The 23,380-nt window shown below is 49.5% G+C and overlaps 8 protein-coding genes across 8 annotated transcripts; 4 read left to right on the top strand and 4 right to left on the bottom strand.

Moving 5' to 3' along the window:
- The first annotated feature begins 37 nt into the window (after window positions 1–37).
- On the top strand, window positions 38–3,080 carry B0J16DRAFT_98547 (MCM2/3/5 family-domain-containing protein). The gene is made up of 5 exons (XM_046134793.1): window positions 38–340; window positions 403–659; window positions 712–845; window positions 895–2,812; window positions 2,881–3,080. The coding sequence occupies exons 1-5, from the start codon at window positions 292–294 to the stop codon at window positions 2,959–2,961; spliced, it is 2,439 nt and encodes an 812-aa protein (XP_045984555.1). The 5' UTR covers window positions 38–291; the 3' UTR covers window positions 2,962–3,080.
- B0J16DRAFT_370570 (mitochondrial ribosomal death-associated protein 3-domain-containing protein) lies at window positions 3,080–4,809 on the bottom strand. The gene is made up of 2 exons (XM_046130367.1): window positions 4,030–4,809; window positions 3,080–3,978 (listed from the first exon to the last, which is right to left on the bottom strand). The coding sequence occupies exons 1-2, from the start codon at window positions 4,646–4,648 to the stop codon at window positions 3,200–3,202; spliced, it is 1,398 nt and encodes a 465-aa protein (XP_045984554.1). The 5' UTR covers window positions 4,649–4,809; the 3' UTR covers window positions 3,080–3,199.
- Window positions 4,810–4,947: 138 nt separating this feature from the next.
- B0J16DRAFT_98516 (ribosomal biogenesis regulatory protein) lies at window positions 4,948–5,983 on the top strand. The gene has a single exon (XM_046134791.1). The coding sequence runs from the start codon at window positions 5,085–5,087 to the stop codon at window positions 5,658–5,660; it is 576 nt and encodes a 191-aa protein (XP_045984553.1). The 5' UTR covers window positions 4,948–5,084; the 3' UTR covers window positions 5,661–5,983.
- Window positions 5,984–6,668: 685 nt separating this feature from the next.
- Window positions 6,669–9,409, bottom strand: B0J16DRAFT_98524 (uncharacterized protein). The gene is made up of 3 exons (XM_046134792.1): window positions 8,448–9,409; window positions 7,574–8,347; window positions 6,669–7,517 (listed from the first exon to the last, which is right to left on the bottom strand). The coding sequence occupies exons 1-3, from the start codon at window positions 9,154–9,156 to the stop codon at window positions 6,796–6,798; spliced, it is 2,205 nt and encodes a 734-aa protein (XP_045984552.1). The 5' UTR covers window positions 9,157–9,409; the 3' UTR covers window positions 6,669–6,795.
- A 2,939-nt stretch (window positions 9,410–12,348) lies between these two features.
- Window positions 12,349–13,549, bottom strand: B0J16DRAFT_98495 (Alpha/Beta hydrolase protein). Its single transcript, XM_046134790.1, has one exon. The coding sequence runs from the start codon at window positions 13,329–13,331 to the stop codon at window positions 12,405–12,407; it is 927 nt and encodes a 308-aa protein (XP_045984551.1). The 5' UTR covers window positions 13,332–13,549; the 3' UTR covers window positions 12,349–12,404.
- Window positions 13,550–13,577: 28 nt separating this feature from the next.
- On the top strand, window positions 13,578–15,240 carry B0J16DRAFT_98465 (terpenoid cyclases/protein prenyltransferase alpha-alpha toroid). Its single transcript, XM_046134789.1, has 2 exons — window positions 13,578–14,279; window positions 14,336–15,240. Exons 1-2 carry the CDS (start codon window positions 13,916–13,918, stop codon window positions 14,950–14,952), a joined length of 981 nt encoding a protein of 326 aa, XP_045984550.1. The 5' UTR covers window positions 13,578–13,915; the 3' UTR covers window positions 14,953–15,240.
- A 1,456-nt stretch (window positions 15,241–16,696) lies between these two features.
- On the top strand, window positions 16,697–19,017 carry B0J16DRAFT_318291 (uncharacterized protein; the record flags this gene model as incomplete). The annotated part of the gene is made up of 8 exons (XM_046125437.1): window positions 16,697–16,732; window positions 17,074–17,271; window positions 17,308–17,412; window positions 17,463–17,849; window positions 17,894–18,128; window positions 18,177–18,222; window positions 18,271–18,425; window positions 18,503–19,017. 8 exons carry the CDS (start codon window positions 16,697–16,699, stop codon window positions 19,015–19,017), a joined length of 1,677 nt encoding a protein of 558 aa, XP_045984549.1.
- A 534-nt stretch (window positions 19,018–19,551) lies between these two features.
- Window positions 19,552–23,146, bottom strand: B0J16DRAFT_302229 (muts domain V-domain-containing protein). The gene is made up of 2 exons (XM_046124626.1): window positions 22,245–23,146; window positions 19,552–22,195 (listed from the first exon to the last, which is right to left on the bottom strand). Exons 1-2 carry the CDS (start codon window positions 23,014–23,016, stop codon window positions 19,647–19,649), a joined length of 3,321 nt encoding a protein of 1,106 aa, XP_045984548.1. The 5' UTR covers window positions 23,017–23,146; the 3' UTR covers window positions 19,552–19,646.
- Between the last annotated feature and the right edge of the window lie 234 nt (window positions 23,147–23,380).

Here is a 23,380-nt window from a genome sequence, read left to right as displayed (position 1 = left end):
CTGTGCTCTATTCTACTGCGATACCGCTGTGGCTGGTGTCAATTAAAACTGCATGTGGCTGTGCGCAGCCCAGCGCGTCAAGACGCGATCGACCTTCGCGTACCAGAAGGAAGGTCCATTGCAACCACCGTTGCCCCCCTGCGTTGGGACTGGCCCCAGCCCACTCAATTTGTGCATCACCGTCGCATCTCGCTGTACCGTATTCTGTACCTATTATACCCACCTCAATACACAAACTTGACGACCTACAGCGCTTTCCGAACTCGACATTCCCTCATATCTTGGTCCAAAATGGCGCTGCGCGAGTTCAAGGCACCTGTCAGCTACGAGAAGCAACAACGTCAGTAAATCTTTTATTTACTGTATTCAATCACCCCTTGTAGGCGCTAATAAACCATGCAGATGCCTTCCAGGAGTTCTTGACAGGATTCAAGACATCGCCCGAGCAAACAATCACAACTGCGCTGGGAAATATCACCATCGGAGAGGATGATCTGGACGACGAGTATGACTTTATGGACGAGGATGGTCAGGACGGAAACCAACGTCAACAAGCTAAGGAGCGCCGGGCTCCTCAATACAAGTACAAGAACATGCTGCAGCAACTTTCCGACCGAACAATCGACGAGGCGACAATTGATCTCGATGATCTGGCGACGGTATGGCTGGACGAGATTCTCTTACTTACCACAGCCCACTGACAGTGCATAGTGGGAGAGCCAAGCGTTTGATAACGAAGACAGCATGAGGCTTGTGGATTCTATTGAGATGAACACAAAGCACTATGTTGAGATTTTTTCCAGAGCTGTGGACGAGGTGTTGCCTCCAGCAAGCGCAGACATAACGTGGGTATTTATCCCCGGATCCCCAATCTATCCTATTAACATCAAATAGCTTCAAGGATGATGTTCTCGACGTGTTGATGGCTCGACGACAAACCCGTAACCGAGAGCTTGATGAAGCCGCTGAACGTGACCCAACTGCTGCTGATGACAAGTTCCCTGCAGAACTCACCCGCAGATACACTCTCGTCTTCAAGCCTCGATCTGGCACCTCAAGCCAGCCTTCAAAGGCACTGGCAGTGCGACAAGTGCGTGGTGAGCACTTGGGCCACCTCATTACCATTCGCGCAATCGCTACCAGAGTCTCTGATGTCAAGCCGATCGTGCAAGTCAGTGCATACACCTGCGACAGATGTGGTTGCGAAATCTTTCAGCCTATCACTGATAAGCAATATGGTCCCCTCAGTATGTGTCCTTCAGAAGACTGCAAACAGAACCAGGCCAAGGGTCAGCTCAACCCCTCCTCAAGAGCCTCCAAATTCTTGCCTTTCCAGGAAGTCAAGGTTCAAGAAATGGCTGAGCAGGTTCCTATCGGTCAGATCCCCCGCAGTCTTACAGTTTTCTGCCACGGAACGCTCGTCAGACAGATCAACCCTGGTGATGTTGTCGATATTTCGGGCATCTTCCTTCCTACTCCTTACACGGGCTTCAAGGCCATGAAGGCCGGTCTGCTTACCGACACTTACCTGGAAGCCCACCACGTTCTTCAACATAAGAAGGCCTACAGCGAAATGATCGTGGATCCCACATTAGTTCGCCGTATCGAGAAATATCGCCAGACCGGGCAGGTTTACGAGCTTCTCGCCAAGTCAATTGCCCCCGAGATTTTTGGGCATCTCGATGTGAAGAAGGCTCTTCTGCTTCTTCTCATTGGTGGTGTGACTAAAGAGATGGGAGACGGCATGAAGATCCGTGGTGACATCAACATCTGCCTGATGGGTGACCCTGGTGTAGCCAAGTCTCAGCTCCTCAAATACATCTCCAAGGTCGCCCCTCGTGGTGTTTACACATCAGGCCGTGGAAGTAGTGGTGTCGGTCTGACGGCGGCTGTCATGCGAGATCCTGTTACTGACGAGATGGTCCTCGAGGGTGGTGCCCTTGTCCTCGCCGATAACGGAATCTGCTGTATCGATGAATTCGATAAGATGGATGAGACTGATCGTACCGCCATCCACGAAGTCATGGAACAGCAAACTATTTCCATCTCCAAGGCCGGAATTTCCACCACCTTGAACGCCCGTACCTCCATTCTTGCTGCCGCTAACCCTGTCTATGGACGATATAACCCTCGCATCTCCCCGGTTGAGAACATCAATCTGCCTGCTGCACTTCTGTCCCGTTTCGATATCCTTTTCTTACTTCTTGATACCCCTACCCGCGAGACAGACGAGCAGCTTGCTAAGCACGTTGCTTTTGTGCACATGAATAGCCGACACCCCGACATTGGTACCGACAACGTAATTTTCAGTCCTCATGAGGTCCGATCCTACATCGCCCAAGCCAGAACATACCGACCTGTCGTTCCCGAGAATGTGTCAGAGTATATGATCAAGACATACGTAGGCATGCGAGACCAGCAGCAGCGTGCTGAGAAGAAGGGCAAGCAATTCACTCATACCACTCCTCGTACCCTTCTAGGTGTTGTTCGTCTAGCTCAAGCTCTGGCACGACTGCGATTCAGTAATGAGGTCGTTCAAGACGATGTTGACGAAGCGTTGCGACTAGTAGAGGCTAGTAAAGAAAGTCTCAACAACGAACTCGATAATAAAAAACAGGGCCAGTCATCCAACGATAGGATCTACAGGCTGGTCATGAACATCCTCCAGTCTGGCCAGTGCCGTCCTGATGACGCTACCGACGATGAAGACTTGCGTGATGAGCTAGATATGAGAAAGGTCAGGGAACGGGTCCTCGCCCGCTTCACCGAAGATCAGTGGCTCAACGCCCTGGAGGCATACGCCCATCTAGATGTAAGTTTTTTCTATCTTTCTATGCATCGCTTGTATCACTCAGAATATGTCGCTAATGATATCTCAAGGTCTGGCAAACTGCTAGCAGCGGCAACAGACTGGTGTTCATTAACCGGGTTGACAACCAGGAGGAAGATATGGACTTTTGAGCATCCGGCATGTAATGGCGTGGCATATATTATGTACGGGTCCGGCGTTTTTGGCATATTGATGTAGATAAGAGCCTGCTAGTGTTGCTCCGAACAATGAGATTAGTAACGAACTACGAATCATCTGCAACCTGAGTGTGATGCTCCTCAATGGCATGATCTGTCTAAACGTAGGAGCTGATACATGCTTTATGGATTTCTACTCAGACACCAATATTGTACATTTATAGAATACATTTTACAGTCTCATTTGCATCAATGACGCACGCTCCATCTCACCAACATTACCATGGCCTCCTACCGTCCACTTCTCAGAGACGGTCCGTGAGTTGAGCACATGGCGGAAGAGTCCACTAGCGCCCCAATACTCCATCAAAGAGCGAGCCTCATCTTTGCTAATGCCTTCCAGACGGAGGACCCAGCTGTTCTTGAGAGCCTCGTATACACGTTCATCATACTTGCGCTCATAAGGGTCAGGTTTGGGCACCTCGAGACCAGCCTGGCCAGCCTCGAGCTGGGACAGAACAAGCTCTTGTGATGCATGGTGGTGGGTATTGTTTTCGGAGGTGGCGGCGATAACGGCGCCACCGTTATGTAGGGGAGCCTTGCCGGATAAAGCATCGACGAAGAGACGTACCAGAGTCAACTCATGGGCATGGACCTGGTTGAAGGCAGTGTCTCGGTAATCGCTGATCTTATTGATGTGGGCAAGACCATCGAGGGCAAAAAGCACAGGGGGTCGGCCAGGCAGAGTCAGCTCTGTCCAGAGGGCCAGAAGGGTTGGCCAGGCGTATTCAGCTTCCTTTGCGCTGAGGGCCAAGTCGGCAAGGGTAGCACCCTTCTTGAGGTTGGTGAATTTGGACCAGTCTTGCTCAATGTTGAGTTTCTCAAGAATGACGCGGTTGGCCCTGTAAAGGCTTTGTATCATCTTGAGGCAGTAAATGGGCTGAGAGAACTGCGGTGGCTCAGTATCAGGAATAGGAGAGTACTCAGTGTTACCGTTGGTCAAATCTTGGCCTGCGTTGGTCAGTCAGCTTGCCATCCTGAATGACGGCCGGAGAGACCTACCTTCAGGGATGTGGAAGACCACCCAGTTGTTGAGAAGAGCATAAGACATAGCCTGAAGCATGGCCATGCTCTTTCCAGATAGCTTACTACCTGTCAACACACACTTGAGAGCCTTCTTCTCCTTGGCCGACAGCTCAAGCTTCTTCATCAACTCCACCGTCTCCTTGCGCATCAGCACATGGGGCTTTCGGAACAAATTCCACGTCTGTGTTGTCTTAAAAGCCTCGAGGGCACGGAGATGATCCACCACTTGATCAGGCACAGCAAACACCTTTCCGGAGCTCGAGTCGTCAGTCATGTTGGTAGCATCCAGAGTTTCAAGGCCTTGAACGGGTAGTGCGCTGTTGTTGCTGAGTTGGATGCGCTTTCGGAAGGCCTTGCGCTCGCCAGGCTGAGGTTTTCGGACAGGCGCCACATTGGCACGCTTCTTGTATGACTTCTTGACCTTCTGGGGGAGATCTCTTCGGCTCTTAATGGGCGGGGGAGCTGATACGGCCAATACAGAGCTCGTGGTCGAGAACGGGGCGAGCAAAACAGGTTGAATTCGAGGAGCCCGAGGAATGGTAGGCCTGATGAGGCATCGGAGGGTGTTGGCGGAGGCCATCATCCTTAGGAGCATCCCACAGATCACGTCTAAGGGGACCTTTCGTTTATATCGGTAACGTAGACGACTTCTATAGTCGCATTGGCGCCAATTGAGCCGGTTCTGGGACGCTCGTCTCGCGGCCGTCGTGAGCTGAAGTTGAATGCCACTCTCGAAAATCTCGGAGCATTAACGACACGCCCCCAAGCGTGCAGGGATTGGAAGCAGTGGGGACGTCTGATTGGTTAGCGGGGTAGTTTATCGGAAAAACGGCTGTCTACTGATCCGACATGTCTTATCGCTAATGAAAAAAGATAGTCTTGCAGGACGTTGGAAAAAAAGTTCCCAAGCAGCAACATCAAGACAGTTGATTTGCGACAACTCCGATAATCGTCTTACGAGCTGACGATAAATAACGACCAATATCAACATCAACACAATTAATTCCGATCCCACTACACCAAATATCACAATGTCGCTCCCAAGCTCTAAGCCTAAGCTGCCCGTCGCAGTCGAAAAGCCTACACCATACACTTTCGACCTTGGCAATCTCCTCGCAGAAGACCCCAACCCCGTGACCCTCGACCGCGATAACCTCGAGCAGTCCCTCGCCGAACTCGCCCGCGATGGTGCTCAATCTCTCATCAACCAATTTCTCACCACATGCCCTCTGAGCTCCACCACCGAGGGCGTCCTGCTCACCCTCCCCGCGCCTAGCACCCGCCTTCCTCGCGAGAAGCCCGTTCCTGAGGCCAAGCCTCCTACCAAGTGGGAGCGCTTCGCCGCAAAGAAGGGCATCAAGCCCAAGACTCGGGAACAGCGTCGCAACCTTGCCTTCGACGAGCAGACAGGCGAGTGGCAGCGCAAGTGGGGATACCAGGCCCTCAACAAGAAGGGCGAGGACTGGCCTATTGTCGAGGTCGATATGGCGGCCGAGAGGAAGAGAAAGGAAGGCACCTCCATCCGTGGCGACGGCCGAAGAGAGCGCAAGGAGAGAATCAAGCGCAACGAGCGCATGATGCGCAAGAACCAGGGTATCGCAAAATAAACATCAGCGGCTATGGAAGAACAAGGATTGGGCCTCTAGTTTTACGCGGGCACTGGTCAGGACTATTGCTGTTGAGCATGTAGCGGCGTTCAGGACTTTGGCGTTTCAAATCGGCATCTAAAAAGCTCGGGATTTGGGAGGGTTTAGACGTGCAGCTTAGGAGTGAAGAAACGTTTCCATCACAGCCTTTCGACTCCCGTGCTATTTCATCTGTACCAGAAATGCACGTCCATCCCCAAGATGCAATGCTATGCGTGCAAGTCGTTAATACACGCCACTATTTGTTGGGGTTTCGCTGTTAACCATTTAGCGAGGGTGTCTGATATAAGGCAGTTGAGGACTGAAATTGGGCACCAGCCTGCCAACTTGTATTTCAGTTTTGTCACTATAAACTAGTTCCGTTTGAATGCTCTCAGTTACGCTGCGAGCTGTTCGCAGAAACCATCATTTCCCTACTCAATCCAAGCCTGCGCAACCACATTGACGCCTTTCTTCCCAGCCCCTTTAACTCGGCGCTGATCGTTAACCAGCCACATCACCACACCAAACAAAGTGACAATGCAGCTTATCAATTAAATCGACAGAAACAAAAACGCTAAAATTTCAAAAACTGTTCCCCTGAGATTGGGTACAACACAACCCCCTTGATGATATTCTCCTCAAAATGCAATGGGGTATACCAAGCAACAAATAGAGAAAAGAGTAAAAAAAGAAAGCAAGTTAAAAGGCTTCACTTGCTTCGCGGTAATCGACAGACATGCTTTTTCGGAAGCTCGAGTGAATTCACATCGCCAAACTGCCAGGCTACTCTATGTAAACGCCAGCGTTCGAGCAACCAGATTGTGCAACGAGGGCGAAGGACGAAAGTCGTAAGGGCATGACGTCGTAAGTTGGCTTCTGAGTGCATGTAGTCATGTGCTCCATCATGACGGTCAGTCCGATCATGAATCAAGACATCAGCCTGTTTCGGGCAGGAGTGCTGCAGAACGGTGGGTTGTGCTTCTAATAAACGCAGGTCAGGGCATGCGCGATGCTGTGAGGATCCTCGTCGTATTTCGGTCAATGATCAAGTCGCTGTTCTAGAGGGACGCATGGTTGCCCGCAGCACTCAACGGGTAGTCCGCATATCTCAAGCTCAAAAGCCGAGAGGCGATAGAGGCATGATAGGTGATAGCGGTCGTATATCGGTTGAGGGTCTTTGTACATCGTGGTCATTATTGGTATTTAAGGTGGCTGGGGCAGACGAGTTGGTCGAGGTGACGCTTCCGCTCGAGGGAGATATCTGCAGCTGCTTCTTCTTCAGCTTTGAGTTCTGATTGCCGGGACTGTGGCGGTCTGACTTTTTGCTGCTCCCCGAGGAGGAAAGTTGTTGCCGATCATCCTCCGACTCTTCTTGGGGTCTTGGCTTGGCTGGCTCAGCGAGACCTCTTGGTGGGGGCTGATCAAAGATCACGTATTCCTCCTCGATATACTTGGCCTCGTTCTTGCATCCTCGCCAGCAGTCGCGCCAGTCGCATACCAAGAATTTGAAGCAAAATGCGTCAATCTTCATACACGGCTGAAAACAGATGCAAAGGTTCCTAAAATCCATCTTATTTTTGTCCGAGTGAGCCAAGAGAAGACTGAGGTGGCATGTAATGGCAAAAAGCAAGTAGTAATTGAAGGGGGAGAGGTTCGAGAGTTCTTCGACAAGAAGCTCGGGGACTTCTTCTGAGCCTGCACACTCCTTCGAAATTCGATCCTGCGCCGCTTTAGGGAACAACTCGTCGGGAAGCTCTCGTAACCATGCTTTGAGCATCGAGCCAATGATGTTGATATCGTACAGGTCGCGCTCGTTAAAAAGATTGACATCGTACTCTGTTCTGGGTCAGCGCGAGTTTCAAAAAGTCAGTAACGATGTGGTCAAGACTTACGCTCATCGAACTTTCGCTGCCACTTCTTGATCTGGGGGCCGCTGCCCGGAACACGATAAAGACCCTCAACCTCACATCCTTTATAGTTCAAATAATCGATTGCCCTCCATGGAAAAGCGGGCATCCAGAATTCCGTCTTATCTCTCGAGTCCTCGAGTCGCTTTGAAATTCGTGTCAACCGTGTTTGCTCAACAAGCGGTAGATTGATAACCTTGAGCTGATAGTGTTCATCATCCAAAGCCTCCTTGTCTTCTCGACCACCTCGTCCACCCTTGAAGAAGCGGTCGCTCAGCATACCAGCCGCGCGAGTTCCCGAGCTTTTTAGACCGTTGAAGAAAGATCCTCCGTTCTCGTTCAGAGATGAAGGTTGAGTCTTCGGTTCCTTATCGCGTTGCGCTTTTCTTGTCGAAGACGTATCTCTCGGCGCGCGGTCCTCGGATCGGTTTCGGACGGCGGAATTCATCATGTCCCGAATCGATCGATCGTTGGCTTGGTTTCCGGCTTTGTACGGTACAGAGTTAAGATGTAGTTCCGGCTCGTTACCTTGTCGGGGAGAAGTAACAGGTTTGAGCTCGGGGCTGGCGTCTTCTTTGTCGCGATTGGACCGGCTGCGATTTAAAATGCCAAAAGGTTTAGACCGGCCTTTTCTTGTTGACGATTGGGGTGAAGCGGCCTCGTAGTCACCAGCAGATGATACAGATAAGTCGCTTCGTAAAGGATCGGCGGAGGTAGGTTTATGGAGCGTATGTTCGGGATATGTGGGATCAGATTTCTCTGGGAGGTGTCAGCAGTTGGTCATAGTCCCCAGTTTCCGTGCGATAACCAAAACATGATGGCTCGTCCCAATGCCATGCTTAGCTCCATGTTCACATACCTCTGTGTCTTGTTTGATTAGATCCGTCACTACCCCTCGACATTACCTGAGCTCTGGTCTCTGTCTTCTTACGGTAGTGGGCATGAGGTTGAAATTGGCTGGAAGACTTGGATTGTTTGTTGAAATGGAAGAAGCCGTTCTTGGAGCTCTTTTTCGGTTCGCCCGAGGTTTGTTGCCGTACTTCGGACGGCGAATGTGTCTCAGCAGACGCAGGTGGATTAGGAAATCGTTCTTCCAAAGTAGATGAGATGGAAGGATAAGTCGAGGGGTCCTCGCGTGTATGTCGTAAGGGCGGTCGTGAAGTGGACTCTTCTCTGTTACTCCATCCGGTAGTCGCCGCGGAAGTCGAGGGTCGTTGTGTAGTCGCTGACGCTGGCGCGGACGATGACAGTGACGGTTCTCCTTGACTGGTGACAGTCGTCAATGCTGCAGTTGTGTGTGATGATTTCTTTTGTTTTTGCTTGCTGCCCTGGTTTCTCAAGGGCGAGAATCGACTATGGAAAGGAGAGGAGCGGGGAGACCGGGGCGATTTGGACTCGACCGGCGATACAGCCGGGGAAACGGTTTCAGCAGTTAGCGGGCTGTCTTTGTTGCGTAAAGCAGCGTCAGAATCGGACTGGGCTTGGACTTGTGTTTGTGTTTGGGACTGGGCCGAAGACTGAGACTGAGACGAAAGCGCCAGCGGCTGTGGTGCCGCCTTACGACCCATTTCGAATTCTGCCTATTCACGGCGCAGTCTCAGTCGAAGTCGCAGAGGCAAAGGCCGACGTAGACGCAGACGCAGTGGCACTGTACTGTAGACGCGGGCCCTGCTTCGCAAGCTCCCACTGCCACGGTGGGCGAAACGGGAGGGGGGGTCCAAACTGCGGGCCAGGGGTCTGCCAGGTATGGATGGTTGATTGATGGATGGATGGATGAACGCTGTGTTATGCTTTGAGCCGATCTTGTTGCGGGTCGCGGGTCGAAGGTGACGGTAAATCCAGCCTGAAAGGGCAGGCCAGGGAGAGAGAAGGAGGGAAAGAAGTTACAGGTAATGTTCTAGCAAGGAATGGAGTGGGAAATTTGATATGACAATCGTTCACCAGCTGGAGCAATAGAAAGGTGGGCGTGTGCGCGTTGACGTTTTGTTCGTAGTGTAGGTTGGTATTGAGATTGGTACAGTACTACTGGCTGGTTTGATTGTACCTAGGCCGAAGTGACTGGGCGTTAGGTAGGCTAGGTCAGGGGCATTCCCAAAGCATACATGGGGTTAGGGAAGCCGGGCCAGATCCAGGCGATATAGTAGAACAGAATGAAAGGAATAATAGAGTTGAAGAGAGAAATGAAGGTGAAAGTCAACTCCTCGATCTTGGAAAAATACCTGATGGAGGGGAGGTCTCGTGGCCTCGAATCGGCTGCCCTTTAAGTTAATAGAACCTAACTGTCTCCGCTGTGCGCTGTACCTACAGCACTGAACTGTGCGGTGTGGTGCTGTGCTCCAGCTGTCCAGTGTTGACGGGCATCCACCATCCCCTCAATAGACCTAGGTACTATGATGATGATAATATCAATCAATCAAGTGGACACTAATGTATGTACAGTAATGCCGGTGATGTGCCAAAATATCCGAAACCAAGCCCTCAAAGGAGAAGAGCAAATCAAAGCTGGGTACACAGCAGTCGGTGGCCCCGAGAGTTGTTCCAATTGACTGGATAGCAGTGTGCTGTCTATGCTGCTGACCGCTTCCCGATTATACTGGACTGCCCGCACATGCAGACGCCTTTATTCACAGCTAGAGCGCTACCTAATTACTGTTCAGGTCAGAGCAGGCAGCTGATCATGTCCACGGCCTTGAAAGGTCTAAAAGAAGCAAGGGACATGATGTGGAGCGTTGCACAAAAGACCAGGACCAAGGGACGAACAAAGACGAAGCCTTGGCGACGGGATATTTATACTAGGGGATCAATATAAGGGAAGTTCGGCAGTGATGGAAGGTCCCTACCTACTAACCTAGCGATGGGTGACATTTATCAATCACCAAAAACGTCCATACCTAGGTACTGATCCAGGCACAGGCACAGACAGGCACAGGTACAGACAGGCACAGGCACACTTCATGTTAGTGGGGAATGGACCCAGTCTTTGATGGGTGGATGGATGATGGATGTTACCTAGTGGTAGGATACAATATGAGAGACCTTCATGCTAACGTTACTGGCTAGACCACACCTCATTATGTGGTCCAAGAGCCAACCACTGATATCAAATCCTATTGAATCGGGCGTTGCGCGTCCTGATTGCGTCCATACATACGTGTGCTTACATTACCTACCTACCTAGGTAGTATCCGTACGAGGCTGAAACGAGCTACCGCACAAGAAAAAAGAAGAGGAAGAAGAAAAAGAAACCCAACTCTATGACCGCCTACCACACACGGTAATGAGTCCTGAGGGGTCATCAACCCAACGATAACACAGTTAAAGTCTAACAACTGTGGATGCAGATGACATCTTATAGGTTCTAAGCAGAAGATACGGATCGTTGAGGCCCTTCTACCCCGCTGTAACGAATTGGGCGTCAACCTAGAGGTTACTATGGATTCTTCAACGCCTACAAAGTTTGATTCGTTTCTCCATTTTCGTCTCGTTCAACCATGGAAAAGGTTGGGCAATTTGGGTTGTGGTCAGAGTCTCAAGTACCTGACAGCCAATGCGCCAGGTATGGAGGGTCTAGATGCGCCTAAAAGCCAAGAAACAGCAAGGGACGAAATATCTTTATTTATGGATGCAACCTCGATATGAAACCAAGCTGAGAGAATCCATGTATATTTCATTTACTTGATGCTAGACGGTCGAGTCTCGAACGGAATAATATTTATTATTAACGGACATTTGCAAAGTCTAGGGTCTATTCACTCTCATCCAATTTCTACTACCTAGGTATAGGAGGTATAAGTGAGACATCCAGAACATCGTCACACAACCTATGGCCCGGTTTAATACCATCTCACTTCTGGGTTAAACTCTGTGCCTGTATGAGCGACATAAGTGGCGTTTAGATTAGACCTGTAGTAGGCCATAATAGGGTCAAGTCTAGCTCTGCCGTCTTTCTAAATTCATCATTGATTAGTACCTAGAGGTAAGTACTACGGATGTGAACACTGGTAGCAAGCAGCTACTCCTGCAACTAATGAAGTGCTGTTGTCGAAGCAACGCCTCAATGAGAAAAGAAGCATTCCATTATATTCGACAAATTATACAGCCTGTTGTGAACACTGTACCTCCAGATATAACCATGTATATATACAACCGCTAAGGTATTAAGCACGTGGTAGCCGACGTCTTTCACGAGATGAATCTGATGGAGCATCAATGGAGATAAATGATTAAGGTTCTCGGTGTAATATGAGGCCTCACACAATCCACTTCATTTACAGCAATGGATACAAATTGCATGCATTCAAGCTCATGACACATACTTAGGTACATTTGCTTTTAGGTACGTTGTTGTTAATTATTCGATATTCTAACAAATTAGCGTTGAGAGCGCTGGCCATCGACCGGTTGCTTCCGAACATGAAGCATTACCTACCTAGGTAGCCAAGATATAAGAAGCACCTAACCCATGTAGGGACCCCCCTGCCATTCAGGAACATAAGGGAACTTACGTGTTAATATGAAACGTAGTGCAATGGATCAATCTTCGTCTCATGTGTTGTCAATGATATCATCCTCAGCCTTATTCGAGGCCCAAGATCGAGATGACTTTCAGAGTGGTCTTACTCAGCTACTATCCATCCACCTGAAAGATTGGTCTGTAAATATTGAAGAGAGAGATCTTCCGTGCTCTGGCAGGAAAGCTTCTTAAACACAGCTGCCCACAATAATTGATTGTATCGGGACGTACACGCGGAAGATGTATGTCATATTCAGTACATATTAATCAATTTGTACCATCGATCGTCGATGCTTCTTGTTCTCATGCCGAACATAAGTTGTTGACAAATTCGATGATTTCCCTATCGAACCTTTCTGGTTCTTCATAAAATAGCCAATGTCCGGATTCGAATATCGACGACCTTGCAAGCCCTGGCCTCGAGGTTTCGATCCGCTTCACAGTCTCTAGCATTCCTTCGAGTGGGAAGCAGCTCGATCGTCGACCAGCCATAACCAGTGTGGGAACTGTGATTGTTTCAATTGCTTCTCGATGGTCGTAGCGGGTATGATCAGCAAGCAGTCGCGCCAACCAGCTTTGATCGCATCGGGCACTGATCTCTGTGAAGAACGATTCATCCTTCGCCAGTTGCTCTGCCGAAACCCTGTCCTCTCCTCTCGGGGCATGTCGATAGCCTAGACAACCTATTGTCAGGTCTAAATGTGCCGCCTTGGAATCGTGAATCCAGGCATGTTGCGCTGAGAGCAGCGTCTTCTCGTCATGACATCCTGTGTGGGATTTCGATTCATCCCATCCATCAAACGCCGACCGATCTTGCAGGGGTGCCTGATCAACGAAGACAAACCCGGCAAAATCGTTACATCCAAACAATTCGACGTATGTCCATAGGACGGCAGCACCAATAGAACATCCAATGGGGACGAGGCTAACGTTGGGTGCCGACTTGCGGATATGAGCGACGAGCCCGGCGAGATCAACTGCCAAGCGAGCAACATGGTAACCTCCGCGGGTTCGGTCAGAATCTCCATGGCCACGCATATCAGGAGCTACAACCCAGAGGTTATCGCTTAAAGTCGTAAAGTTGCGGATGAAGTAGTCGCTGGAACCGCTGAAGCCATGCATGAGCACTACACATCTCTTGGGCTCATCTTCCACTCCATCGACCAGTGGTATAGACGTTTGGAAGGCAATCTTGCAGCCATCGTTGGTGGTGAAAGATTCTCTATGCATCTTTCCAGTTGTGCCGGACGTTTTGATTCGCACACTTTCTCTCTTCTGCAATGCCTTGGTGATGTTGAAAAGGCGATGAGTGAGGTGCTGCTTGTGCTGTGGGGTGTCCCACACTGAGATTCGAAGTTGATACCCAGGCGTAACCTCCAACTAGGTATTTAATATTCCAACTTATCAACCTAGTAGATTAAAAGTGATTTCCCCCCCCCCTTTTCTTTTCTTCTTTCCCATATACTATACTGATCCCTACAACTCGTTTATTTATTTGAGCGACTGCAAGAGAGGCCCTGATATAAACCGCTAATGATAATAGACAACACTGAGCAGCGAGATACAATTATCAAGCATTTAAGAAAATCCAGGTTGTACTAGTCAATATCATATTGTCACAGGACTCATTAAAAACCATAACAGCAACAGTAATTACTGAGTATCATAAACAAGTTCAATTGCGATTGCTCAAGGGTAGGTAATCGAGTTGGCCTGGCCAGGCAACAATTAATCGCTTACGTAAAGACCCGCTCGTCAGAAAATCTCTACATCAACCCAAACTCTCTCATCAAATTCATCCATCCTCCGACAACATGACACAAGCCGGAACAGACCACGAAGCGCCCAAGCTTATTGTTGATGCCCATGTGAAGTACATCCAGAGTCTGGATACGAGGAAAGATGAGCTAGACTACTGGCTCACCGAGCACTTGCGACTCAATGGCCTGTACTGGGGATTAAATGCTCTCTACTTGCTTCGCCGACCAGATGCTCTCCCACGACAAGAAGTCATCGATTTCATCCTCTCTTGTCAGCATGAAAACGGCGGATTTGGTGCCGCGCCAGGTCATGACGCTCACATGCTCTCCACAGTAAGTGCTGTGCAGATTCTCGCCATGACGGATGCTTTCGACCAGTTGGAAACCAAAGGCAAGGGCAAAAACCAGGTTGGCAAGTGTAGGTGTCTTTAAAGGACCCGCAGTGCTTCCGATGCACCAACTGACTAGATATAGTCATCGCAGGGCTGCAAAACCGGGAGAATGGCACATTTGCTGGAGATGAATGGGGTGAGGAAGATACCCGCTTTCTATACGGTGCTTTCAATGCTCTCTCCCTGCTCGGTCTCATGTCTCTAGTTGATGTTGATAAGGCTGTCTCTCACATCACTGCTTGCGCCAATTTTGACGGCGGCTATGGAACTGGTCCCGGTGCGGAGTCGCATTCAGGCCAAATTTTCACCTGTGTCGCTGCGCTTGCAATTGTCGATCGCCTGGATCTTGTGAACAAGGAGAAACTCGGCCGATGGTTGAGCGAGAGACAAGTTCCTTGCGGCGGTCTTAACGGTCGCCCTGAAAAAGACGAAGACGTTTGCTACAGCTGGTGGGTGTTGAGTAGTCTTGCTATAATCGAGCGCACCCACTGGATTGACCGCGATGCGTTGACCACCTTCATTCTGAAATGTCAAGACACTGAGATGGGCGGAATTTCTGATCGGCCTGGTAACATGGTCGATGTTTGGCATACCCAGTTCGGGCTGTGCGGCCTGAGCCTTCTGGGTTATCCGGATCTCGAGGCAGTCGATCCAGTGTACTGTATGCCAAAGACCATAACAAAAAGACTTATCGGTTGATTGCTACATTTCCATATAATATGCCTTTTAGATTTTTGCACTGGTGCTAGCCACCACCCTCTGGCCATTCTTAGCACATGCTTACGACATTGTTCAGTGATAGCATGTGTATATGGTTGAGGGAATAGGAACTGTTGGTTTTTTCAGGGACATCGCTAGTTACTCCGTGGTGTTCGTCCCGTGAAGTCCTTCAGACATTCATATGTTAGGTACGCATGGTATCCTTTAATACTACACAACGACAAGTTCGGAATACTCGTCAGGTCGTCCCCCCATAGTCAATCAATACCATCCTAGCAATCGACGAAACTTTTGATGCCCAGTCACTTTTAACGAACCTTGAGACGATGTACCGAATCTCCCGCTGTACCATAAAAGCATTTCATACGTCGCCCCCTTTCCGTCACAAGTCTTCTACGTGAAAATACTTGAGACCTACCAATGTACTTACAGAGGCAACTCCTTTTTTGTAAAGACAAACAACTCAGCATCCGTGCATAGGTATCTAGTAGGTACTTAGGTAAGTAGGTGATTTTCTTGTCCTGTATTGAAGTGCGGAGTATTGAGATGCTGTAATGGTTGCTGAGTGTTATCTCGTCATCTCTTTCTACAATCACCGACCACTTCCACTAAGGAGGACACGATGTGTACCTACCTTCACTCTCATATCAACTTGCGCCAAAGCATCCACTGATTTATTTATTCTCTCGGTATTTCTATTGGTCATTTCGTATCGGTATCGAGCAATTGATGTCGATATTCAAGGAACGCACCTGCCAAAGTGTGCTGCCTTGAAGCCCCTGAGGTTGTTGGCGGTGCCTGCCTGATTCTGCTGGCTCTTCCTTCCGGACGTCGGGCCTGGCGAACAACCCCTCCTTCCCCCTCATTATTTAAATTTACCCCAGACTTCTGGTCTTTCCTTCATCTGAAACTCCCGTCCCCCTCGCCTCTGCGCGTTCAGAGGTTATCATCTCAGAACAAACCGAGCAGCTGTTCCTTCTACCGGCTCCCTTCTAGTTCTTAGTGGAGGCCCCTGCAATTCAACGTCAGACTGTATCGGACTGTATCGGACTGTATCGTCGCATGCATGGTGCCTTCCATTGATGAAACACATTGGAGGGATTTGTCGTCCTTCAACTACCTCGGCCAGGAGCTCTCATCTCCGTGGTAAGTCAGCTCGTACCCTTTCCCTACAACCCGGGCAAGCGCCATCATGGTCATTCCAACATAGTCACTATGTCACGAGCGGAGAGTCTGGAAAACGAGATAGGCAAGACTCGGGATAATTTATCTAAACACAGTGCTGACCCTGACTCGTCCAGATCGTTGTTGTAGCCATCCAGGACATTTCAAGCCAATTCCTACAGTGACCAGTCTCACGCCTGAAGTTTCTCAGGATATCCAATCAACGACACTGGACCCGACTCTGAAGCAGCACTGAGTCTGCAGTCGAAGCTCATAGCAGACTGCGCTTTGTCCAGCGAGGAGCTATATTGAAAGTCCCAAGCAGCAAATTGGTCCCAAACCCACCGACCTGGAAGATATGGGCAACTTGTGAGCTTCTCCAAGAATTGGGCACATAAAACGATCGAGGCTTCCCGTTAGCCAGCAACTCGGCTATCTACTTCATTCGCTGCCTGCTTCTCACCTTGTTGTTTCTTATGATACATATTCTGGGGCAGCTTTGACGGTAAATAAGCAGGTAGGAGGAAAGACCTACCAACAGTTCCAAAGGAAAGCAGCCATGGGGCGAGGCAAGAAGCATAAGAAATCTGGTTCGGTAGGTACCTTCCATTGCACAATGGTTCCATGTGTTGGATTCCCTTCTCTTCTTCTACTCTGAGACTCATCTTTACTTGAAAATAACCTGCTCTTTTTGATCCCAACTGCGCGTCTACCTCGGACTTGGCTCTTTGGACTTACGATTTACCTCCTATCTACCCACTGTCATCCCACTTGACTTGCTTATCAGCCCTTTCCTGTTCGTCTATAGCGAAAGAAGAACGATAAGCTTGCCACCGACCACGCAACTCTAAAGTTTGTTACAGTACATGCTTAACGAAACCAAACCTCCAGTCTTTGCTGATCCAGAAGTTGCTAACCAGTGCACTCGATTTTCAGGTCATGGCACCTCCAACGCTGTCAGGGGATAACTCGGCAACGTCTATCAGTCGACAAATTCCACTCTCTTGTTTCGTTTGTCCCGAGACCCCCCGATTCTCAGACGTATCACACCTGCTTACGCATATTGCCTCCAAAGGCCACCTCCATCATGAGACTCAGACGAAGCTCAAGGCTCATCAAGACATTACCGCTGCGGTAAAACTTCAACGTTACGAGGACTAGTATTCCCAGAACGGCATTGAGGGACTTCTAGTTGAGCGAATGAGAGCGAAGCAGTTGAAGGAGGAAGCTCGTGTCAGACGTAACCGGGAACACCAATCTGTACCTCCGGACAAGGTCATACTGTTTCACCCACCTTCGAAGAGACTAGTACTGACAGTCTGTAGCTAAGCAAGCGGAAGATCAAACATGAGATGTCGATGAGCCCCGCAATCAAACTCGAAGGGGATGAACTTATGGATGATTTCCCACTTTTCCCAGGATTCCTTGACCCAGAACCAAATTACAATGTTCAGGATGAATTCGTTCTAGGAAACGACTCGATGTCATTGAAAGGCCAAGTGTGGCCTGGGATGGGGAAGATGGATCTTGCTGACGATATCACGAGAAGAGCTCGAAACCAAAAGAAGCCCAAGTCCGTCATCGATAAAATGAAAAAGGCATCTGAATGTATCGAGCCTACCCAGGTTATAATGAGCTCCAAGTTCGAGGTGGAAAGGACGAAGGATGTCTACGACGACACCTCATCTCCTGCTCCTGGCCAGGAAGAATCGGTATGTGCAATTAAACACAGAATTTTACATGCTAACTTCATCAGACACCACCTAGAAAGGTCCCGAAGCCGAAGCGAAAGAAATTGACACCTCTTGCGGAAATATCTGGAAACGTTCCGAAACAGCGGCGAAGAAATGCCCGTGGACAAAAGTCTCACGTTGGAAAGAGGATGGGCTTCAAGAAAGAACAGGAACTTCAGGAAGAGCCCGAAATATACATCCCACCAAAAGAAGCCAGAGAAATCAAAGACATATTCCGTGACGATGTTACTCGAACAGGTAGGTCTCTCATGGAGGAAAAGTGATTCCTGCTAACTCTCTGTATAGCTTCAATCAGTGAACCTCCACGTTCCTTGGGCCATGGCGATCACAGGTAATACTTTGCAGAGCTTATTGACATTGCCATTGACATCAAAACCAGATTAGAACCTCGCAACAAACACGGAGCCCGCAGCATGAATGGTTTCCATCACTCAAACCTTGTCTCCCCAACGCCGCAAACCAGAGATTTGGCATCTCGCCACCCTCAAGCCAGGGCGACACCTAGCACAATTCGACCTGAGCCTTTCCCCCCAGGTATGTTAACTCGACGAGCAGAACTTGTAGTCTATGCAAAAGTGTTATGTATCCCCCGTACGCTTACACAGATTCAGGATCTTTCAGCCATGCCGAAGCCTCGTATGCAATGAAAGACGCTACAATCTACAATGCTTCATCAAGACTCCCATTTCTCCCTACAAGCTACAGTCAATTTCGAGACACAGGCTCAGACCATTTGCGTTCAGCAGCACACTATGGTTTTCAGTTGAAGGAGGACTACCCAACACCCCACCCTGGAGAGCTATCCCAGGGAACAAACAGCCAGTTCATCGAAATGTCTGGAACCAACCCTCTTTTCTCGACCGACCGGTCTTTCCTGAGTTCCTATGGTCAAGGGGCCCTGAACGCAACTTTCTCACCACTGCCGTTCCCTTCTATCAACCGACAGCAAGACCTTCCACACACTAGCCGGGAAACGAAGCAACAAACGCATATGTGTGAAGCCATGGAGGCTAGCGGCCTTGGTGAAGAACAGGAGTTGAACCTCGACGGCCCATGGAGCCTCAATGGTGCTAACAGCGACTTGAGCTTTCCTCACGGATTAACGGTAGATAACCCACAGATCTGACCGAGAGACTTGACAATCGATCCCGACTCGTAAATGATAGTTTACTCCACCCCCTGACAGTACATATATGGTCGAGTCACTACGCGGACGCAAGTCTTGCATCTCAATGTATCATCACATCAACGAGCACCCTGATGCGCTGACATCTGGTCTCAAGAACGGTCGGTGAGTCATTCATTGTAGGAAGCTCCTCACCACTGCCTTTATCCTCAGGACTAGTTGGCTGATTATCTAGCAGGATTCACACATCGCGCCAACATCACATGCAGCTCTCGACCCCGAATCCCAACGATTAACGGTTTTGGTATTTTATTCCTTTTTTGAAAGTTTATGAGACACGAAGCAGCAATGGGGAGAAAAACAACTAGGAGTTTCGTTGAACCTGGGATAAGGTGCAACGGCGCTCTATGGACGTGGGAATTTTGAGACTTAGCGGGATATAAGATGGTGTTACGAAGAACAACTAGGGATACTTTGGCGTCGGGCAGATGGGCATATCATTTGACATTGGTGTTATGGGGAACGCAAAGACATTTTAGCATTTTGTGAGAAGCTACTCATTTCAAGATTAGTTCAGCTTTCCTACTGCCTCCTCAATAGTGAATATTACAATGGTAGTATAAGGTACATCATAGTTGCTCGATACTTGATACCAGTTGATCGATATGGTCGGATCCATTATCCATTACTTCTGAGAGGGCACGACAGACACCTTTCAAGCGCCGCATCTTCATCTCTTGCTCAATTTGACTCGACTTCAGAGCAGCAACGTCAATGACTTTCTTTGGAATGCGTGCGAGTCTCGCGACGTTCAGGCCGTATGAGCGATGAGCAACGCCTTCGCCAACTTCATACAAGAACGTGACCTCTTCCTCGCCGTCCTCACCCTTTTCTGCTTTGAATTTCATATGAACATTCTTGACACCATCGAGACCTTCAGCGACCCGCGCTAGGTTTTGGTAATGTGTAATGAAAAGCGTTAGGCACCGTGTCTCAGTAACAACATGCTGTAGCACAGCTTGGGCAATAGCGGCGCCGTCGTGAGTGCTAGTGCCGCGACCCAACTCATCAAGGATGACAAGACTTCGGGGTCCAGCAGAGCGTAGAATACGCGCTGTCTCAGAGACCTCAACCATGAATGTAGATTCTCCAGCAAAGAGATTATCGCGAGCACCCGTTCGTGTGTGGATAGCGTCGCAAAGGGTCAGGGACAAAGAGTCTGCCGGCACATATGAACCGACTTGTGAAAGAAGAACGATGAGTGCGAGAGCGCGGACGAAAGAGGACTTACCGCCCATGTTGGGGCCGGTAATGAGGTGGGCGAGAGGTGAAGGGTGGGCGAGGGTGGTGGAAAAGGGGATATAGCCCCCTTCGAGAGTATGCTCTGCGATAGCATGGCGGCCATTCGTGATAGAAATAGTTGGGTCGGTGGAGGATGGAAGGAAAGATGGCCGAGAGTAGCCCGGTTGGGCGGCAACCTTGGAGAGAGAAAGGATGCAGTCGAGTGTTGCGAGAGCGGATACTGCATCGCGAAGGGGTTGATAGTCTGATGCGATGGAAGCGAGCAGATCTTTGAAAGCTTTATCACATGCTGCGGCCAGAGCCTCGCGATGCTGGTCGCGCTCGGTAATGAAACGGAGAACTTCAGGGGTGTGGAAACGCGAGACCTTCTTCGTACCAGAGATTTTGGCCCACGAAGCAGGAACATGTTTGATGTCGGCATTGGGAACCTCGATGAGATATTCAATGCCAGCAACCGTAACGTAGTCAACTGTCTTCTTCTTGATCTTCTCGGCGGCAACAGTGCGATGGCCATCTAGTTCGTGTTCAACGTGAGCAATACCCAGCTGATGGTCTTGCATATCCTCCGTCTGAAACTCATCGCGAAAGAAGCCGTACTTGTCGTCCTTGCGTGCAGCGACTAAGTTGATGCGCTCGAGGTAGGATACGACAGTGTCGAGGATTTGTGGCAGGGCACAGATAGCGTCGCCGAGAAGAGGGGACTTGAAGGGGACATCGGATGGGCCTTTGACCGTCGAGTAATAGCTCGCCACCCTTTGTAAAGCTTGTAGAACAGAGAGGAGTTCAGGACGAGTGCATTTGCCATAATAAATGCGAATCAAACTGCGTTCAAGGTCGGTCCTGGTGTTCGCCAAAAGCGACTCAAGTTGGGACACGGGAGCAGTTGATTGCTTGTCGAGAAGCTCTTCAACAGCGTTGAGACGAGCCTCAAGAAGTTCCTGGTCAAGTAATGGACGTCCTACCCATTTGCGAAGCAGGCGGTGGCCTGGACGAGTGAGAGTTTTGTCGAGAGCCCAGAACAGACTGCCTTTTTCGGCATGGTCCGTAGAGTTTCGGTAGACTTCGAGACTTTCGAGGGTAGTACCATTGATGAGCATATGTGACCTGGTGCTAAAGCTCTGGAAATATTTGGTCAGGTCAAAAATGTGTTCAAGGCCGTACTCTTGGAGGTGATTGATCATAGCCGAGAGACAGATAGTAACAGGCTCAGGCAGCTTCAAGACCCTATCGAGAAGAGCGGCAGCAGTCTCGTCTTGTGCATTATCTTTGAGCTTGTCGGCATAGAATTGGGTGACATGAGAGTAAGCTTCGGCCGCCATGGTCTTACCCTTGGGTATGCGCTCGACTCGACTCCGGTCGCCGAAGACATTGGTACTGCTGCCCGATAGATGTTGCACAAGTTTGTCGGTGCCCTTGGTCAGATCCCCCACGATCAAGAATTCGCAAGGAGAAATGTGTAATAGACGGGTCTCGATCTCGCTCCGCATAAACCCATCCTCAAAATGATCGTATATGATGTCTCCGGTGGCAGGTTGCACAGCAATTATACCGACATCGACCTTCTCATCAGTACCCCACCCCTTAGCCTTTGACTCTGTGATGCACAACAAGTAACCGCCAGAAGGCGCCCCAGAGCCACCGCTTTGATCTAGTTCGCCGTTCTCATCGATGTATGTACCTTTGGTGTATAGGTTGGTGAGTTTGCGGACGAAGGGCGTATTGCGGTTATCACCAGCCTTCTTCAGGGCGGCGGTCTCAATCTGACGGACGACACCAACCTTGTGTCCAGCAGCTACTAGGCGCTTTGCATGCACAGGAAGACGATGAACTGGAATACTTGCCGAAGCAAAGCGATCGATGTGCGCTTCCGAAGGGTCTGCGCAAGGTTAGAAACCCGTTCTATATTTTAGATCAACAAAACTTACGCTCATCATAACGCATTTTACCGGGAATGCAGACGATACTCAATTCTTTGGCTGCAATGCGTGCATCTTCACCAAAGAACCGAAACTTGTAGCCAACTTCGACAATGAGAACAGTGTCCATGTGCTTTCTTTTGATCTCAAGGAACTGAAGTTCCATGGGTGTAAGCTTGCCTGTTTTGGATCCCTTCTTCTTTGTCTTTGCTGGCGCTGGCGTCTCCTCTTCAGCTCCATCGGCATCAGCATCAGCATCTTCGTCTTCACCCACCGGCGCTGCTTCCTGAATATTGCGACGCCATGCTAGTGCGTCTGGGTGACCGAGTTTCTTGACAAATTTCCGGTGTAGTTCTTGGTTCAGTCGCTTCTCTTCTGCATCTTCATTATCGTTTTGGGTCGATGTAGCATTCATGCCGCCATCCTGGGTATCCTGTACGCTCGATCCGTCATACCGATATCGTTCCGTACGTGCTCCCACGTTTCCTTGTTCGTCGGCTTTTGATTTAGAGAAGAAAGTGCTGGTTTCCGAGTCCTTAGCAGCGTTTTCGGCTCTGGCTTTCTTCGGTGCCTTTTCTGGCTCCTCGTTTTCCTTTTCTGTGTCTTCTATTGCCCGTTTTCGAGATGGTAACTCGGTATCGTTGCTGGGTGATTGTGATTTGGCTGCTTGTGCGCGGCTCTGCTTCTCGAAGATTGCGGCTAGCCCGTTGACTGTCTTTGGTGTGAAGAAGGATGTAAGAGATTGCTGCTTCTTCTCGCTTGATTTGGGAGTAGGAGCCATATTGAGAGCTGGGCCTAACGAATGTTGATGGAGATCTCAGTAGCCAAGGATACACACTTGATTAATCCTTAGGTAGGTAGTTTTGGGCCATTGAAATTAGAGGTGGTGACGTTGGAGAAACGCGTCTTGGTTAACGTAGACGCGTTGAGTGGCTGATAGACAGACCCACTTAAATTTGGTCCTCTGCCTACTGCCGTCATTGAATTTAAGATTCTGACAACCTTGTTATATGATGATACTGTATTACTTTGTTTTGAGTTTCGATGCAATAATGGCTTAGGGATCAAGTCATCCAAGAAGCCTGTTCATGGATGGTTTAAAGATGAAAGTTCACCAATAGGTCCTTGATAGTGTTGCTATCGTG

The sequence above is a fragment of the Fusarium flagelliforme genome, assembly GCF_020744385.1.
Source record: "Fusarium flagelliforme strain FIESC 12 MPI-CAGE-AA-0113 chromosome Unknown B0J16scaffold_3, whole genome shotgun sequence".
NCBI lineage: Eukaryota > Fungi > Ascomycota > Sordariomycetes > Hypocreales > Nectriaceae > Fusarium > Fusarium flagelliforme.
This window is presented reverse-complemented; position numbering and strand designations above follow the sequence as displayed.

What these genes read in the sequence shown, in the direction of transcription:
- B0J16DRAFT_98547 (XM_046134793.1), top strand. Translation starts at nt 292, where the DNA reads ATGGCGCTGCGCGAGTTCAAGGCACCTGTCAGCTACGAGAAGCAACAA. An exon ending in CAGCTACGAGAAGCAACAAC is followed by an intron (nt 341 to 402) that starts GTCAGTAAATCT and finishes TAAACCATGCAG; the next exon opens with ATGCCTTCCAGGAGTTCTTG. An exon ending in AGGCATACGCCCATCTAGAT is followed by an intron (nt 2,813 to 2,880) that starts GTAAGTTTTTTC and finishes TGATATCTCAAG; the next exon opens with GTCTGGCAAACTGCTAGCAG.
- B0J16DRAFT_370570 (XM_046130367.1), bottom strand. Translation starts at nt 4,648, where the DNA reads ATGCTCCTAAGGATGATGGCCTCCGCCAACACCCTCCGATGCCTCATC. An exon ending in GGTCTTCCACATCCCTGAAG is followed by an intron (nt 3,979 to 4,029) that starts GTAGGTCTCTCC and finishes TGACCAACGCAG; the next exon opens with GCCAAGATTTGACCAACGGT.
- B0J16DRAFT_98516 (XM_046134791.1), top strand. Translation starts at nt 5,085, where the DNA reads ATGTCGCTCCCAAGCTCTAAGCCTAAGCTGCCCGTCGCAGTCGAAAAG.
- B0J16DRAFT_98524 (XM_046134792.1), bottom strand. Translation starts at nt 9,156, where the DNA reads ATGGGTCGTAAGGCGGCACCACAGCCGCTGGCGCTTTCGTCTCAGTCT. An exon ending in TAATCAAACAAGACACAGAG is followed by an intron (nt 8,348 to 8,447) that starts GTATGTGAACAT and finishes GACACCTCCCAG; the next exon opens with AGAAATCTGATCCCACATAT. An exon ending in GCAGCGAAAGTTCGATGAGC is followed by an intron (nt 7,518 to 7,573) that starts GTAAGTCTTGAC and finishes GACCCAGAACAG; the next exon opens with AGTACGATGTCAATCTTTTT.
- B0J16DRAFT_98495 (XM_046134790.1), bottom strand. Translation starts at nt 13,331, where the DNA reads ATGCATAGAGAATCTTTCACCACCAACGATGGCTGCAAGATTGCCTTC.
- B0J16DRAFT_98465 (XM_046134789.1), top strand. Translation starts at nt 13,916, where the DNA reads ATGACACAAGCCGGAACAGACCACGAAGCGCCCAAGCTTATTGTTGAT. An exon ending in CAAAAACCAGGTTGGCAAGT is followed by an intron (nt 14,280 to 14,335) that starts GTAGGTGTCTTT and finishes GACTAGATATAG; the next exon opens with TCATCGCAGGGCTGCAAAAC.
- B0J16DRAFT_302229 (XM_046124626.1), bottom strand. Translation starts at nt 23,016, where the DNA reads ATGGCTCCTACTCCCAAATCAAGCGAGAAGAAGCAGCAATCTCTTACA. An exon ending in TAAAATGCGTTATGATGAGC is followed by an intron (nt 22,196 to 22,244) that starts GTAAGTTTTGTT and finishes AACCTTGCGCAG; the next exon opens with ACCCTTCGGAAGCGCACATC.